Genomic DNA, 17,414 nt, shown 5'->3' with positions numbered 1-17,414 from the left:
AAGGCATCAAAGATATGCCTAGTGGTAAGGCCCTCGAATGCAAGGTCCTTCTGCTGAATTTTATAAAGAATACAGTTTCATTCAGTCCCTATACTTATTGAATATGTATGAGCAGGTAATGGAATCTGAGGAAGCGCCCTCCAGTCTCGAAGGCAAGTTACGGTGGTGATATTACTGGAGCCTGGCAAAGACACAATCAAATGTACCTCCTATAGGCTTCATTCTCCTATAAATATAGGCGCCAAGCACTAATATTCTGCCTAAGGTGATAGGAGTTAAGTTCCTCCCATTTATGACTCGATTGGTCCATCCAGAGCAGACAAATTCCCAGCCGCTCAATGGCACATAATATCTACAAGATCTTTGGGTGATGAATCTCTTGCAATTACACCTGGAGGCACTTGCCTTTTTTTGGATGCTGAAAAAGAATCCGATTAATTGAAATGCCTTGTTTTCAAGATGCTCAGAAAAGTCAGTTTAGATGAGGGAATGACGGGTTGGATATCATTGCTTTTCACATCCCCACAAGCCTACAATAAAGTCAGTGGGTTGGTATACAGACGGCTGGAGATACAAGGGGCACCCATCAATGGTTTCCACTTTCGCCAAGTTTATTTACTACTGAATTGAAACATTTTCCTTGTGCAACAAGGAAATGTTAGACAGTGGTACATTATTTGGCAGGAGAGTGTTCTACACTGATGACATCGTACGGTATTGTATCTTATTATATTTTAGGGACCCAGACAGAATCTGCCAAACATAGTAAGACTATCAGGTTTGGTGGGTTATCAGGACTGTGCATTAATTGGAATACATCTGACCATTGGCATCAGGAACTACCTGCTTTGATCTTGAGTTCCCTCTACTGTAGAGGGATTCATCAGTGCGGTATCTATGTATACAAATACATGAGGAAGTAGAGATGGTGATAAAGGAGAACTATGGTGCATTAATTCATACAATTTGAGCCCCGGTGAAGCACTGTGTGAATAACCCAGTAGACCACTTACCCTGGCCCCGAACCTTCCCTCTCCCCTCCCACCACTTGAACAGGGCCTAAAGGACAAAACAACTGTCAAATCTGTCTCTTGTCTGTGTGGGGGAATCTATATCCCGAAGGGGAATACTTGACGTAACAGCAATTCATAGCATTGTATAACACAAGCCCCTTATTTTCCTTTATTACAGAGTTCCAAAAATGTACTTCACTGGGCATGCCACTTTATCCAAAAGAGCCGCAAAGCTATGCCGACCTCACTAGTTTACTTTAAACCTAATGTCTCCGACATTCCCATCACACTTACATTAAAGTGTGCACTTGGGTGAAGGTGATGACCTGGACTAGGGGAGAGTGGGATGGTGCATTCCCTGCACCATTAACTGACAAACTACAGAGGTACAGCTGCATACAGGTAAAGGCAATATCAGTAAATATTAAACACAGACTGTTACATTTCAAGTTTTTGCATAGACTCTACTAGTTGAGATTTTAGGCCTAGTTGACAACAGCTTGCTGAAGAAGCCAGTAACTGAAGGCTGAATTTATACATATGCCATAGATTTGTCCGGAGGTCTGGAGAGAAGAGGCTGAGTTGGCGCCTACTCTACTAAGAGCACTAATGGGATATACTTGTACTGGCACAAAAGTTTGTACGGAAGGGGCTGTTCCCCAGGTGTCTGCATAAGCAAGAAAACCATGTGACAAACCAGTAGCATGAGCCCTACCTTCTAAAGCCCCCCTGCTCCTAAGCATCAGGAACCTAGCTATAAAAAAAATTAAAAAAAGGCAGGTAGAAAGTCTAGATGGCTGAGACTTGAAGGATGGCCATAGAAGGAAAATGGACTGTCCGCAGGTGTCCAAGTGAAGGTCACCCACAGCCCATCTTACTGCCAGCTGCATATGACCCTCAATATCTGAATCCTTAGGATAGCCAGTGTTGAGCAAAGGACCAATTGTAGCCAGCATGGTATGCTTGGGGCATGCAGGGTACAGGTAGAGCACATGGGGTGTGCACTTACACAAGCAAAGCTCTTCCACCACAGTTTATGCTCTACATGCATCCCCATTGTCTCGGGGGTCCCCATGCTCTTCTGCTTTATCAGAAAAAGGGGACAAAAGAACTTAAAGGGACAGGTTAAGTATGAGTTTTGGCGAATATGCCTGGGGTTTGAAAAGGCATCATTGATGATGTGAGGGACAGCATGATGGTTGCAGGAAGAGAATGGGCTATGTGGAGAGATTTACACTGCTCACCTTACTGTCCCTGTACATCACCCACCACACACCATTAAACTGCACCCCACACAAGGTGTACCAAGTCTATGTTCATATGTAAAAAAAAGCTTGAACTGCTGTCTATTTAACATGCTTTCCTTGCTCTGTGTGCAGAAACCCTGCACAGCTGGAACAGTGGAAGGTTAAGAGGTGGAATGGTAGAGAGTGAAGTTAAAGTGTGTAACAGAGATGGTGAGAGGGCCACAAAGAGCGAGAGGGCGAGAGAGAGAGAAAGAGAGAGAGAGAGAAAGAGAGAGAGAGAGAAAGAGAGAGAGAGAGAAAGAGAGAGAAAGAGAGAGAAAGAGAGAGAGAGAGAAAGAGAAACTCACTCAAAATACGCCCATCTCCCTGTAAGTGAAAATGCCCAAAGTTCTTACATAATGAGCAAGCCTAATAAACAGGTTGCCGTCTGTATTTTATTTTTTGCTGGATACTCTTTCTTCCCCCAGACACCATACTGGATCTGAAGAATTGAGTAGCCATTGCTCCTCTGTACTGTTAGCTGTATCGTGCAGCTCTGGGAGGACTCCGTACCACCACAGAAGCGACGGACAGAAGCCACAGAACGCCATCCTCGGGTCCTGCCATAGCTTTCTAGTCTTTTCTATGCCATCAGAAGCTGAACATGTTGGCTGTGCTGCATACCAATTTTGGATTTTTTTTTTTTTTTTTTTTTTTTTTTTTTAAAATGTCCTGTCCTGTCATCCGTCATCTGAGCCAGAGAGGCACGAGATCCTCTAGGACTGCTGGCAAGATCTTCCAGCCATGTCCCAAAGGGCATGTGTGTATCGACCCAATAACCAGACTACATTAATGGATCATAGTGCCAGGCTGGCAGATGAGAACATGTGTTTTCCCAAGGCACCTAGCATTTTGTATTCTCTAGCCAGAGGACTTGTTGGAAATAAGCCAACATTCACCTGAACAGTCGAGGTCTGCACAATAAGTCTCTCTAGTGTGCTTGGTGAAAAAAATCAAGATCACCAGGCATCGGTCTATGACACCTGGCCTCCTGCCAACTGCCAGGCGGAGCAAGAGCAGGATTTCGAACACATAGCATTGGCGTATCTGTAAAATCATTATTAAATGGGAGCAAGGCCTCAGATGTTCCTGGCCCAGGCTGTAACATTTCCATGAAAACATTTGTTTTAGCCTCAATGGAGAGCAGCTGTAATTCTAGTATCTCAGATGCCCCCTAACATCCACAGCTAATGAGGCACGTTGTTCCCTTAGTGACCCATTTGCAGAATCAAACTCTGTCCTAGGGAAGATATCAAGACCACTGACATTCTGTAAATGAAAGTATATGGGATCATCAGTGTAACAAACAAGCCATCGTCCCCACAACAACTACCATCTCCACCACCATCATCATTAGCCTAGGGTGCATACTGTTTTGGCACAGAATCAGTCAAAACCAAAAAGATAATGGAACATCAGCTTATAGATGAGACACAATAGAGGCACTGAGTTAGAATCAGGCTGCTTGACAACCAGTTGCACTTAGGTAAGTTTGTAGTGCAACACTGGTCGAGCTAACGCTGACATCAGACGTAGACTTCAGAGCTAGATCATCTACTGGCATCAGGTAGCATTAGCAACCAGGCATCAGGAGCGCAGGAGTCACAGTGGATCTCCTGGAACAGAGTAGCAGCCTGTACAGGAGCAGGTATGGGCCCCAAGAGGACAGATGGCGTTGGGGAGGGACCCCCAGCAGTAACCTAAATAGAATGTGGTGGTTCCATGCGGTCCGAAAGTATGCCAAAGGGAAGTGCACTGAAAATTTGTAGCAAGGCCCCTCTGAAGGCTTTGCTCTGCTGTGAGGTTGACAGTGACCTGGGAAACATCATATTGCCGCCCTTGTGCCTTCCATTCGAAGTAAGAGTGGTGGGATGGGGGGTCAAGTCCCACTTTGCTTTCGTATGCTTGTGCTTAGGCTTAATCAGAGGACTTCAAGTGGGAATTGGATCGGTCACAGGAACGGCACCATGATCAGAACCAGACAAGCAAGCTGGAGCGCGTTATGCACGAGGACTGTAATCTTCTTGTGTTCAACGGCATATAACTCATCCTCCCGATTTTGAATTTCCTTGGGTGCATTTATCAGATGACTTGGAGTCATAACTAGAACCCAGGTACCAAAGGCAAACCTTGAGCAGGTCCATGACCAACACCTCCTTCCTGCAGTCGCAGCGCGGCTTGAATCCTGCTATTTTTGGTTGGACATAATTTCCTAGCATACTGAGGAAACATTTTGGAACTGTCGGAAAACAAACAAAACAAAGAACTGGATCCTTGATGGAAGGTGCAGAAAGAAACAAAAAACAAGAAACAGATGTCACCCCACAGGGGTGATCCTTCTATGTGGTCCTGCTCTGTCATTTCCGGGATGATATGTGGTCACATGGAGTTGCATGATACCACCTACTGACACACTGGAGCAACAGCTACAAAATTATTCAGATCAAGTCTGGCACATGGGGAACATTCTAGGGTGAGGAATATGCGGTTAGAAATGTCAATCAGAAAGAGTGATTCTGAAAAGGATCATAGCAGGGATGAACAGAGAGACATCACAAGATTTAGTGAATGATTCAGTCACATACAAGTGAGGTCATAACAATATATTGCGAATGGCTGCCCACAAGAAAGCATTTAGTGTGTGCAGAAACAAACACTAAGGACCCATCAAACGTTAGCAGACAAGTACAGGCAATAACTTACCTCAACCACAGCCTGACCTTCCACCAGTTTACCAGACATTTACGATCTTCATCCCTCGCACACATCCCCGGCATCCGGCAGAGCCGCAGATGAATCATTCTTTCTCCTACCTCACCGCCAAGCCCTGGAACAATTTCCCCCTCCATCTCTGAACCTCCCTCCATCTCGATCTCTGAACCTCCCCCCCTCTCTTACAGTCTTCAGGAGGGAACTAAAGACCTGGCTCTTCGACTAAGGCTCACTGTACCCCAGCGCCTAGATACCCCTCAGAGTGATAAGCTGCGCTCAACAAATAGTGATTGATAAAGCAGACAAACCACACCACCCAAGGCAAGACAAATGGCTGGACCAAAAAGTAATTTGTGCCAAACAGGTTAAGAGACCTGGACAAAAAACACTTACCTGAAAATACTGCACCACCCAGTGCCAATGGTTTATCAGAGTACCATACTTACTAGAAAGCTCATCTGTTAGGGTGAGACCGAGTTCGTCCAAAACCTGAGAAACAACAGCATCACTGTTAAAAAAAAAAAAAAAAAAAAAACTGTTACTGTTGGGGTGGGGAATGTAGGACAACCTCACAAGCAGAAATCTGGATGCTATGACTAGGAAGCATGATATTTATAACATAACGTGTATTTGTAAAGCGCTTCTTGGCGCTGAATAACAGATGTTTATTGTTACCCAACTCAATGGTACTCATTTCATCGATCTCAGAATTTTGGATGAAAGGCTGGGTAGACCTGCCTGGATTTGAACCTGTGACCTTGAGGTCAAACACAGGACCCTACAGTGGACGCATAAATCCTCTAAGCCACCAGACCCGGCGTATATACATATTCAAATCTCAATGTTGTTTTTCTCAAACATGCCATTTGCCTTCTCTTAGTTCTGACTAGTTTTTGTTGATGTTTAAAAACAGATCTGCCACAAAAAACAGGAATTATTATTTCTGATATTTGATTTTGAGGACCACAACACAGGGAACCATACATGCTACAGAATTCTAGATGGTTAAAAGTGAAAAAAAAGGATGTTTTACACCACAGGTCCAGAGTATCATTATATGCACAAATTTTATGTCACCCACAAACTCTCAATCAAAGATATCCCTTATTTACTGTTACCCATTTATAATTCTATGTGCAGCTCTGACTTTGAACTACTACTGTGAAAACAAGATGCTTAATCTGGTTGTTCACTGCTATTGCGTAGCAACGTTGAGTTACAAAAGCTGTTAATAACTGTTGCTACATCATAAAGTCATTCCTAGCTGCTCACACAGGCCTCTTTGAGACCCCGTTAGTATAGTGCTGGCTTTCTGCCCTAACGGATATTAGAGGACATAGAGGGCTCTACCTCGGTCCTCTATCTTGGTGTGTATGCCACAGCCTTCGACATTCTCTTTTCCTCTGGTGGACCCAGTCTCCTGTTCTCTGCGGGCAGGCACCCGCATCTCTTTTATCCTTCTAGGATTCTGTTAGAAAGGGAGCTGGGGTTTCTTCCCTACCCTGCCCCTAGTGCAGGTTTATCTTGCCTCTTCCCTCCCTGCGCCTTCCCACCACTTTGGTACCGTATGTTCCAAGGCTTGGAATTATTTCTTCAGTGTGGAAAGTGTTCTGGTAATGCATCCCTTCCACTTGTCGTTAACCTCAACTCCTAACATGGGCTGCAGCAGCCTGTCTCTGGGTCAGGGGCTGGAAAATCGGCCTAATTAACCGACCATGTCATGGAGCTGGCCTGGTTCTCAGCTGCTCTGAGCTAAAGCTGCCACCTTGCTCAGCTTCATCTCTCAGCCTTGGGCAGCACTTTTTGCTTCTCCTGAGGGGAGAAGTTGTTCTGTGCTCACTCTCCCAGATCCTAATCTTTCAATCAATAGCCAAGGATTTCCTCAAGGCGTCGAGTGAGGCAGTGCAGGTTAGGCTGTTTGGGATATCGGCCATCATGCACCACTCTCTGCCCCACTGCTTTGGGGTTGTTGGTAGTCATCTTCATGGGTAGGGTTTTGCTGCTTTACAATTTCAAACAGCTTTTGATGTGATTTTTGGATTTATTGACCACTTTTGTTTTGGGTGTGGCCATCGTTGAGAAGAAAACAAAAAGTTGTTGAAAGGCAGTGTTTTCTCATCACCCTACTGCAAGTTAAAATCAATAGGTAGATACTGTGATCAGAGCATATTGATTTGTTAGGAAATAATCCAGGAAGTTGTTCTTCAAAAGTTGTATTTTCTGAAGGATGATAAATGGATGTGGCATTTGTGGGGATTAGGATCCACTCATTTTACGTCACCTTAACATGGGGGGCTGAGTTTTTCATACTCTTGTATTTTATATAGTTCCCGTTTATCATACTTAGTACTGGAGGGAGGAGTATGTTCAGAACAGGAAAAGTCAGATTTCGTTCAGGAATAAAAACACAAGGTTAATGGCAGTAATCAGTTCTGCTATTTCGTGACAATATTACAAAGCCGATTTGCAATTGTGCAGCAGGCATTTAAGAAAATACTTAATACTTCTGTTCGTGGATACTGGAGTTTTCAATATTCTATTAGTTTCCAGAGTGGACATCCCTGCCTCGAATCAAGGAATTCTTATGGTACCCTCAATGAATTGTATATTCAAAACTTTGTATGAACTAAATGAGATGTTAAAGAGTTATGAAATACACAGATTTCCTAAGTCTAATGGGTTCACAGAAGTGGGGGTTTCTTCTAGAGTGGGGTTCTCGACTATTGTGAGCCCTCAATTTGAAGTCAGGGGCATAACTGGAGCTATGGGTTTGCATTTGCTCTTAAATATGTCCTTTAGAGTAGGCATGGTTGAACTGATTTTCTTGAAATCAGAGGAGAATTATTTCGCTTCATAACTGAGTAATCTCACTTATGCAAGAAGTGTGAATTTTTAGGTCTGGAGTTAACAGAGACCTTTTGTCTTTTTTAACAAAAATATTAAAAATGTACACATAAATACCTACTACAAAGAGGGGATTTGTGTCAGTGGTCTTCACCTACTAGCCTGTTAAGTTGTCATTCACATTTTGCTTCCTCCCGCCACAGTCCACAGCATCAGACAATGAGTCAGCCCACTTCTATCACCGACTGTCCTCACTGTGAGCGACTGCACTTTGCTTGTGCACATGTGCATGTCCGCCATAAAAGGGCCCCTTTACTAGCTAGAGGTTGTGGAGCAAATCGTTCTCTTTTTAACTCACTATTTCTGATCATGATAAAAACTATGTCAACATTTATTTTCTTTACCTGCTGGCCTGGCAATACCCTGTTTGCTACTACCAGGGCGTTCACACCCAAAGAATTTAGAGCAAACATGAAAGAATTGGGACTCCATACTTTAAAAATGCATCATGTCACGAAATAGCATAACTATAAAAGTTTGGGGCACACATTTTATTACTACCAAGTTGGAATTTCTGCCTCTATGCAATTTGATATTGCCATTTGTTAACCTGTAAATTTTGCCATAAGACACATGGTTTTCATGGGTCACTGGCTCCGAGAAGCAGATATGTACTACTACCAGTATGATGATACAGACCTTTTCATTGTCAGCTAAATACACTGATGCAGATTTATCAAGATTTTGCACCACTGCAGAATCACTCAGTGCCACAAAGTGGCGCAAACTATGCACTCTGCATCGCTGCGGCAATACAAGGGTGGTAGCTGGGCACCCCAGTAGAAGCACTAGTGTTTTTGACACAAACCCTATCTACTAAAATTGTGAGACCAGGCTTTGCATAAAAAATACATATATACATATATATATATATATAAATACACACATATATATATATATATATATATATATATATATATATATATATGGAAAATGTCACTTACCCAGTGTACATCTGTTCGTGGCATTAGTCGCTGCAGATTCACATGCTGTGCACATCCCGCCATCTGGTGTTGGGCTCGGAGTGTTACAAGTTGTTTTTCTTCGAAGAAGTCTTTTCGAGTCACGAGACCGAGGGACTCCTCCCATTTCGGCTCCATTGCGCATGGGCGTCGACTCCATCTTAGATTGTTTTCCCCCGCAGAGGGTGAGGTAGGAGTTGTGTATGCTAGTAATAGTGCCCATGCAATGGAGTAATGTACATAATGTAGTTTAAAGTAATATATTTACAAATATACAGATGTTCAAGATCAACTTCTAAACGGCTACAGGCTCCCGGGGAGGCGGGTGGGCGCATGTGAATCTGCAGCGACTAATGCCACGAACAGATGTACACTGGGTAAGTGACATTTTCCGTTCGATGGCATGTGTAGCTGCAGATACACATGCTGTGCATAGACTAGTAAGCAGTTATCTCCCCAAAAGCGGTGGTTCAGCCTGTAGGAGTTGAAGTTGTTTGAAACAATGTTCGTAGTACTGCTTGGCCTACTGTGGCTTGTTGTGTCGTTAGCACATCTACACAGTAGTGCTTGGTAAATGTATGAGGCATAGACCATGTAGCTGCCTTACATATTTCGGTCATTGGAATATTTCCTAGAAAGGCCATGGTAGCACCTTTCTTTCTAGTTGAGTGTGCCTTTGGTGTAATAGGCAGTTCTCTCTTTGCTTTAAGATAACAGGTTTGAATACACTTAACTATCCATCTAGAAATGCCTTGTTTAGAAATTGGATTTCCTGTATGAGGTTTTTGGAAAGCAATAAATAATTGTTTTGTTTTCCGAATTGGTTTTGTTCTGTCAATGTAGTACATTAACGCTCTTTTGATGTCTAATGTATGTAGTGCTCTTTCCGCTACAGAGTCTGGCTGTGGGAAGAACACTGGTAATTCTACTGTTTGATTTAAGTGGAATGGTGATATGACTTTTGGTAAAGATTTAGGATATGTCCTTAGAACTACTTTATGCTTGTGTATTTGAAGAAATGGTTCTTGTATGGTGAATGCTTGAATCTCACTTACTCTTCTTAAAGATGTGATGGCAATTAAAAATGCAACTTTCCATGTTAAGTATTGCATTTCACAAGAGTGCATGGGCTCAAAAGGTGGACCCATGAGTCGTGTTAAGACAATGTTGAGGTTCCACGAAGGAACTGGTGGTGTTCTTGGTGGTATAATTCTCTTTAGACCTTCCATAAATGCTTTTATGACTGGTATCTTAAATAGAGAAGTTGAGTGCGTAATTTGCAGGTAAGCTGAAATTGCTGTAAGATGTATTTTAATGGAAGAAAAAGCTAGCTTTGACTTTTGCAAATGTAGTAAGTATCCTACGAGGTCTTTGGCAGAAGCGTGTAAGGGTTGAATTTGATTATTATGGCAGTAATAAACAAATCTTTTCCACTTATTTGCATAGCAATGTCTAGTGGTAGGTTTCCTAGCTTGTTTTATGACCTCCATACATTCTTGTGTAAGGTCTAAGTGTCCGAATTCTAGGATTTCAGGAGCCAGATTGCTAGATTCAGCGATGCTGGATTTGGGTGTCTGATCTGTTGTTTGTGTTGCGTTAACAGATCTGGTATGTTTGGTAGTTTGACATGAGGCACTACTGAAAGGTCTAGTAGTGTTGTGTACCAAGGTTGTCTTGCCCATGTTGGCGCTATTAGTAGGAGTTTGAGTTTGTTTTGACTCAACTTGTTTACCAGATATGGAAGGAGTGGGAGAGGGGGGGAAAAGCGTAAGCAAATATCCCTGACCAACTCATCCATAATGCATTGCCCTGAGACTGATCTTGTGGGTACCTGGATGCGAAGTTTTGGCATTTTGCGTTTTCTTTTGTTGCGAATAGATCTATTTGTGGTGTTCCCCAACTCTGGAAGTAAGTATTCAGTATTTGGGGGTGAATCTCCCATTCGTGGATCTGTTGTTGATCCCGAGAGAGATTGTCTGCTAACTGATTCTGAATTCCTGGAATAAATTGTGCTATTAGGCGAATGTGGTTGTGAATCGCCCAATGCCATATTTGTTGTGCCAGGAGACACAACTGTGTTGAGTGTGTCCCTCCCTGTTTGTTTAGGTAATACATCGTTGTCATATTGTCTGTTTTGGCAAGAATGTGTTTGTGGTTTATTATGGGTTGAAATGCTTTCAGCGCTAGAAATACTGCCAATAGTTCCAAGTGATTTATGTGAAACTGTTTTTGGTGAGTGTCCCATTGTCCTTGGATGCTGTATTGATTGAGGTGTGCTCCCCACCCTATCATGGAGGCATCTGTTGTTATTACATATTGTGTCACTGGGTCTTGGAAAGGCCGCCCTTTGTTTAAATTTATACTGTTCCACCATTGAAGCGAGGTGTATGTTTGGCGGTCTACCAACACCAGATCTAGAAGTTGACCCTGTGCCTATGACCACTGTTATGCTAGACACTGTTGTAAGGGCCGCATGTGCAGCCTTGCATTTGGGACAATGGCTATGCATGAAGACATCATGCCTAGGAGTTTCATCACTATTTTGACTTGTATGTGTTGTTTTGGATACATGGCCTGTATCATATTGTGAAATGCCTGAACCCTTTGTGGACTTGGAGTGGCAATCCCTTTTGCTGTGTTGATTGTCGCCCCTAAGTATTGCTGTGTTTGACACAGTATAAGGTGTGACTTTGTGTAGTTGATTGAGAAACCTAGTTTGTGGAGGGTTTCTATGACATACTTTGTGTGTTGTGAACACTTTTTTAGTGTGTTGGTTTTGATTAACCAATCGTCTAGGTACGGGAACACATGTATTTGCTGCCTTCTGATATGTGCAGCTACGACTGCTAGGCACTTTGTAAAAACTCTTGGCGCAGTTGTTATTCCGAATGGCAACACCTTGAATTGGTAATGTATCCCTTGGAATACAAACCTTAAGTACTTTCTGTGTGAAGGATGTATTGGTATATGGAAATATGCATCCTTTAGGTCTAGTGTATCTAGTGTCATGTAGTCTTGTCGTTTGAGTAGTGGGATTACGTCTTGTAATGTCACCATGTGAAAGTGATCTGATTTGATGTAGGTATTTAATGTTCGGAGATCTAATATAGGTCTCAGACTCTTGTCTTTTTTGGGTATGAGAAAGTACAGAGAGTAAACTCCTGTTCCTTTCTGGTGTTTTGGTACCAATTCTATTGCTTCTTTTAGTAGCAATGCCTGAACCTCTAGTCCTAGAAGATCCATATGTTGTTTTGACATATTGTGTGTTTTCGGTGGGACGTTTGGAGGGAATTTGAGAAATTCTATGCAATAGCCATGCTGGATAATTGCTAGGACCCAAGTGTCTGTTGTTATTTCCTCCCAATGTTTATAAAAATTGGTTAATCTCCCCCCCCCCACAGATGTTATGTGTTGGGGATGTGTGACTTTGAAGTCACTGCTTGTTTTGAGGAGTTTTGGGACTTTGGAACTTTCCTCTACTCTTTTGGAATTGTCCCCCTCTATATTGTCCCTGAAAACTTCCCCGCTGATACTGGCTCTGGTAAGTGGGTCTTGTTTGTGAGGTTGTGGGTTCAGTGCTTCGTCCTCGAAACCCCCCTCTAAACTGTGTTTTTCGAAATGTGCCTCTGCCCTGTGGGGAGTAGAGTGCGCCCATGACTTTGGCCGTGTCAGTGTCTTTTTTCAGTTTTTCGATCGCAGTGTCCACCTCCGGCCCAAACAATTGCTGTCCGTTGAATGGCATATTCAGCACAGCTTGCTGTATTTCTGGTTTAAATCCTGATCTACGCAGCCATGCATGTCTCCTTATTGTTACTGCTGTGTTGACAGTTCTAGCAGCTGTGTCTGCAGCATCCATTGCTGACCGTATCTGGTTGTTGGAGATACTCTGTCCTTCTTCTACTACCTGCTGCGCTCTCTTTTGGAACTCCTTGGGCAAATGTTCTATAAAGTGCTGCATTTCGTCCCAATGGGCCCTATCGTATCTGTCCAACAAAGCTTGTGAATTGGCAATACGCCACTGGTTTGCTGCCTGTGCCGCCACTCTTTTGCCTGCTGCGTCGAACTTTCTACTTTCTTTATCTGGAGGTGGTGCTTCTCCTGAAGTATGTGAGTTCGCTCTTTTGCGCGCTGCCCCTACTACAACTGAGTCTGGTGTTAGCTGTTGTGTGATGTACACGGGGTCTGTTGGTGGCGGTTTATATTTTTTCTCCACTCTTGGAGTAATGGCTCTTCCTTTTACAGGCTCTTCAAACACTTGTTTGGAGTGTTTTAGCATTCCGGGTAGCATAGGAAGACTTTGATACTGGCTGTGTGTGGACGACAGTGTGTTAAAAAGAAAGTCGTCTTCAATAGGCTCAGCATGCGGGCTGACATTATGAAATGCTGCTGCTCTCGACACCACCTGTGCGTAGGCTGTACTATCCTCTGGTGGCGACGGTCTAGCTGGATAACATTCAGGACTATTATCTGACACTGGTGCGTTGTAAAGGTACCATGCGTCAGGGTCATCTTGACTCATTCCTGAATGAGTTGGTGATTGCATCATTGGTGGAGTGGCTACCGGTGATGGTTGCAGAGAGCATTGTGGAGATGGTGGCAGGGTTACTTGTTTAGCCACCTTTGCCTGTGGCTGCTTGTCTTTTTCTTGAAAGGCAAGTTTGCGTTTCATTTTAATTGGAGGGAGAGAACTGATTTTCCATGTTTCTTTTTGGATATGGAGCCTTCTTTGCATATAGTCTGGCTCTACTGTTTCCAATTCCTGTCCAAACCTATGTGTCTTCATTTGTGTGGACAGTCCTTGTTCCTCAGTGTAGGAACTTGTTTTCGGTTCCGAGGCCGGATGTTTCGGTATCGAAACCTCGTCGGCTGCTTTTTTCGGTTCCTACGTAACCTTTTTTTTACTTTCGGCGTCGTTGTCTCTCGGTGTCGATCCATTTCGATTCCGCTATCTCGGTGCCGAGCCTGCTCGGAGCCACTATCTCGAGCCCGAGATTGCTGTGTGGCGGTATCTCGACCGGAGTCGGATGACTTCGCCCCCAGCGTGCCCTTTTTCGGTGCCGATGATCGGTCACTTATTTTTCGGGTTCAGCCATGGCCTGTTGGCGGTGGCGTCCCCTGGGCTTTAGTGGTCTTTTCGTGAGTTTTGTGTTTCAACGTCTTACTCACGGTTTTCGGCGTTTCTTCGGGATCGATCTCATCCGAGTCCGATTCATGGATGGAGAATGTTTCTTCCTCCTCCTCGAAACGCTCTTGTCCTGTCGGCGCCGACGCCATTTGCAGTCTCCTTGCTCTTCGGTCTCTTAGTGTCTTCCTGGACCGAAACGCTCGACAGGCTTCACAAGTACCTTCCTTGTGTTCCGGTGACAAACACAAGTTACAGACCAGATGCTGATCTGTATATGGATACTTGTTATGGCATTTTGGGCAGAAGCGGAATGGGGTCCGTTCCATCAGCCTTGAAGAGACACGTGGCCGGGCCGATCAGGCCCCGACGGGGAATCGAAAAAACCCCGAAGGGCCACCGGAGCTCTTCAAAAGTCGGTGTCGATCTGTTGTAACTAACCCGATACCGAACGCAAACAATACCGACGATTTTTCCGAGATTCTAACTAACTTTCCGACCCGAAACACGGAGCGAAAAGGAACACGTCCGAACCCGATGGCGGAAAAAAAACAATCTAAGATGGAGTCGACGCCCATGCGCAATGGAGCCGAAATGGGAGGAGTCCCTCGGTCTCGTGACTCGAAAAGACTTCTTCGAAGAAAAACAACTTGTAACACTCCGAGCCCAACACCAGATGGCGGGATGTACACAGCATGTGTATCTGCAGCTACACATGCCATCGAACATATATATATATATATATATATAAATAATAGTCTTACAGAGGCAGATGCAAAGCTGAGAAATATATTTATTTATTCAAACAGTTTACAACACTGGATTGTGATTGCTGCACTGTATGACAGACATCCATTGTGTGAAACTTTGAACAATTGTCTAGACATAGAATTTTGTACTGAAAGGGTACACTTCCAGTACCAAACCTCTACTAGACTGCGCATACACCCCTGTACCATTGATCAAAGCTGTATGCTTATTTTGCGAATATGGCTCTGCTTTGCACAATACTTCAGTAAATCTTCCCCATTGTGTTAGCACAATTGTGCTCACTGTTCAGTCATGGTGTTGTGCTAGAACAATGTTCGGTGAGGTGAATGATTCACACCGACAGTAAATGAGTTACAGAGGCGCAATAACATCAGGCAATGTGATGTTTCAGGTTCGGCCTGTGTACCCTCTCATTCCACAAATTCCTTTTTAAGGCTCAGCCTAGACATTTGCTGTAACTTCTTTACATCCAACCATGTACTCACTCACCCTTTCAGCCAGCCTTCCACTCAACCATGCACTCATACATTCTTGCATGCAGTCACATGCGACTCACTAATTCATCCATCCCTCCATGCACTCACTCATCCCCCTGCCTTATTTTCACATACAACCAATACACACACTGTTATTCAAAATCTATGTCAAGGAGTGTTGCCGGTTTCCGGTGCATGTCTTTCTTTTGGGTCATCTTATCCCCTTTTCGCGTAAGGTGAGCTTCTCTGGGGAACTCCTCCATTTAGAGAGGTGCCTACAAGTTGTGAACATACTTGTTTGAGGGAGAGAATACAACAAAGTTTTTTTGTCATACTTTCTGTACTCTTGTTCATTGCAGTCTGCACAAATAAACTGGTGGTTCTGGGCATTAGAGATGTGGTCTATGTCTGCTATCTTCAAGTAAATGCACCATGTATAGTGGGAATGAGATATTATTTGTGAGGTCAGAGCCTCTGAGAGAGGGGTGGGTCTACTATCTGTTTGACGACTGTATCATTAGAAGAACAAGTTAGTCAGTAGTGGAGAGGCATTGTGGCTTCTTTCTTACATTCACTTGGGAAAACACTGAGGCCCTCATTTGGACTTTGGCAGTCAATTTCCCTGGCCGCCAAAGCCCAACCCGCCAGACGACCACCATAATACGAGTGCTGGCTGCTTTCCGCCATCACTGAAGCAGAAAGCAGACGGCAGTCGTGCTGGCGGTCGGCGCTGCAGAGGCAGGTCCCTTGCTGGCACCGCCATGCCATCAGGTCTCCGCCCGCCGTATTACAAGCCATAATACCACTTGGTGGAGTCCTGCTGGCGTGATGGTGGTGGCGAGGGAAGACAGCCAGGACCCATCCCCTCCCAAATGTCTCCCTCGACTGAGGAGGTAAGTGGGTGTCCGAAGGGGGGGAGGAGGGGGCGGATGTGTGTGTTTGAGTGCGTGTGTGCATGTTTGCAGAGGGGGGTTGTTAAATGTGTGCGCATATGTGTGCGTGAATGGGGGTGACTGTGTTGATTAATGTGAGTGAGTGAGTGGGTGTGTCCGAGTGCATGTATGCGTATTCTGAATGGGTGTGTATGTGTATGCATGCGTCGTCAAAGGGTGTGGTGGGGGGGCTGAGTATGTGGATTCAATATGAGAGTTTCAAAACGTTTTTTGCGCTTAAACGTTTTGGCCCCATTTTTGTGATCCTTGATGGGTCCCGGGTTTAAATGAGTTGGGCACTGCTACGGAGAGAGTTATTGAGTTTTAGCAGTTGTAGACTATGCATGGTTAGATTTCAGATGGGCTTGGTAAGGGTTTATTTCCAGCCTTAGATACTGTCTGGAGAATAGAACATAGAATAGTGCACTACGATCTTGATAACACCTGGCCTTGTAAGATACCAGCTCCTTACAGGATATCCTATTTGTAGGGAACAATTGGTGATGGAGTGAACAACCACATTAGCTGTCCATTACATGTGACTGTTTTATTTGCACCAGTCACGAAGACCCGCCCTTTATGTATGATGCAAGCTCTACTGTAGTAGACACAGTGTTTGCACAGACCTTGTATAGTTCACAGAGTCGACTCAGAGCACAAGCATTTTAGCAATGTGTGGCATCATTCTGAACATGGATCTCCTAAAGCATGTCGCATAATTCACATTCTGCACTATTAGGCCAGGGCCCCTTAGACTACTTACCCCTTGTTGGCACTATGGATTCATTTTAGTGCTGTGGTGAGATTTGGTGCAGTGTGGCCAAGGAGGGACAGCTGAGGCCAGTGAGGAGTGGCATGTTTCTCTAGACAAGCAAGAAGAATGTCTTATAGACAGAAGGGTCTGAATGCTGCAGCCTGGTACTTACCATGTGGAAATGGTAAAAATTAGGAATACTGCAGATACTGTTGTGTGAGCATGATGGATGTTATATTTGGTATAGCCCCAATATTGCGATTTTGTGGAACATTTTAGTACTGTGGGTTTGTCTGAGCACAGCCCAACTCCCATAGCTCTCTATGGGTCATGGGAATGCCACACTGACCTGCTGGGTGTTACAGCAATAACATTTTAGCTGTGTTTGATTTTCTCTGAGAATAGGCCCACAAACACAAGCATCTAGATGTTTAGGGACCTACTATTCGCAGGCTACAAGCCAATGCAACTGCAACAACTAT

The 17,414-nt window shown here is 44.1% G+C and overlaps 1 protein-coding gene across 1 annotated transcript in view; it reads right to left on the bottom strand.

Moving 5' to 3' along the window:
- The window catches only part of CHMP2A (charged multivesicular body protein 2A), a 101,922-nt gene that overhangs the window by 22,720 nt on the left and 61,788 nt on the right, over nt 1–17,414 (bottom strand). The window contains exon 5 of the mRNA XM_069200495.1: nt 5,458–5,519. Within this exon, the coding sequence (XP_069056596.1) occupies nt 5,458–5,519 (62 nt within the window). The remainder of the gene's footprint in view (nt 1–5,457; nt 5,520–17,414) is intronic.

This window comes from Pleurodeles waltl, chromosome 7, assembly GCF_031143425.1.
Source record: "Pleurodeles waltl isolate 20211129_DDA chromosome 7, aPleWal1.hap1.20221129, whole genome shotgun sequence".
Classification (NCBI taxonomy): Eukaryota; Metazoa; Chordata; class Amphibia; order Caudata; family Salamandridae; genus Pleurodeles; species Pleurodeles waltl.
This window is presented reverse-complemented; position numbering and strand designations above follow the sequence as displayed.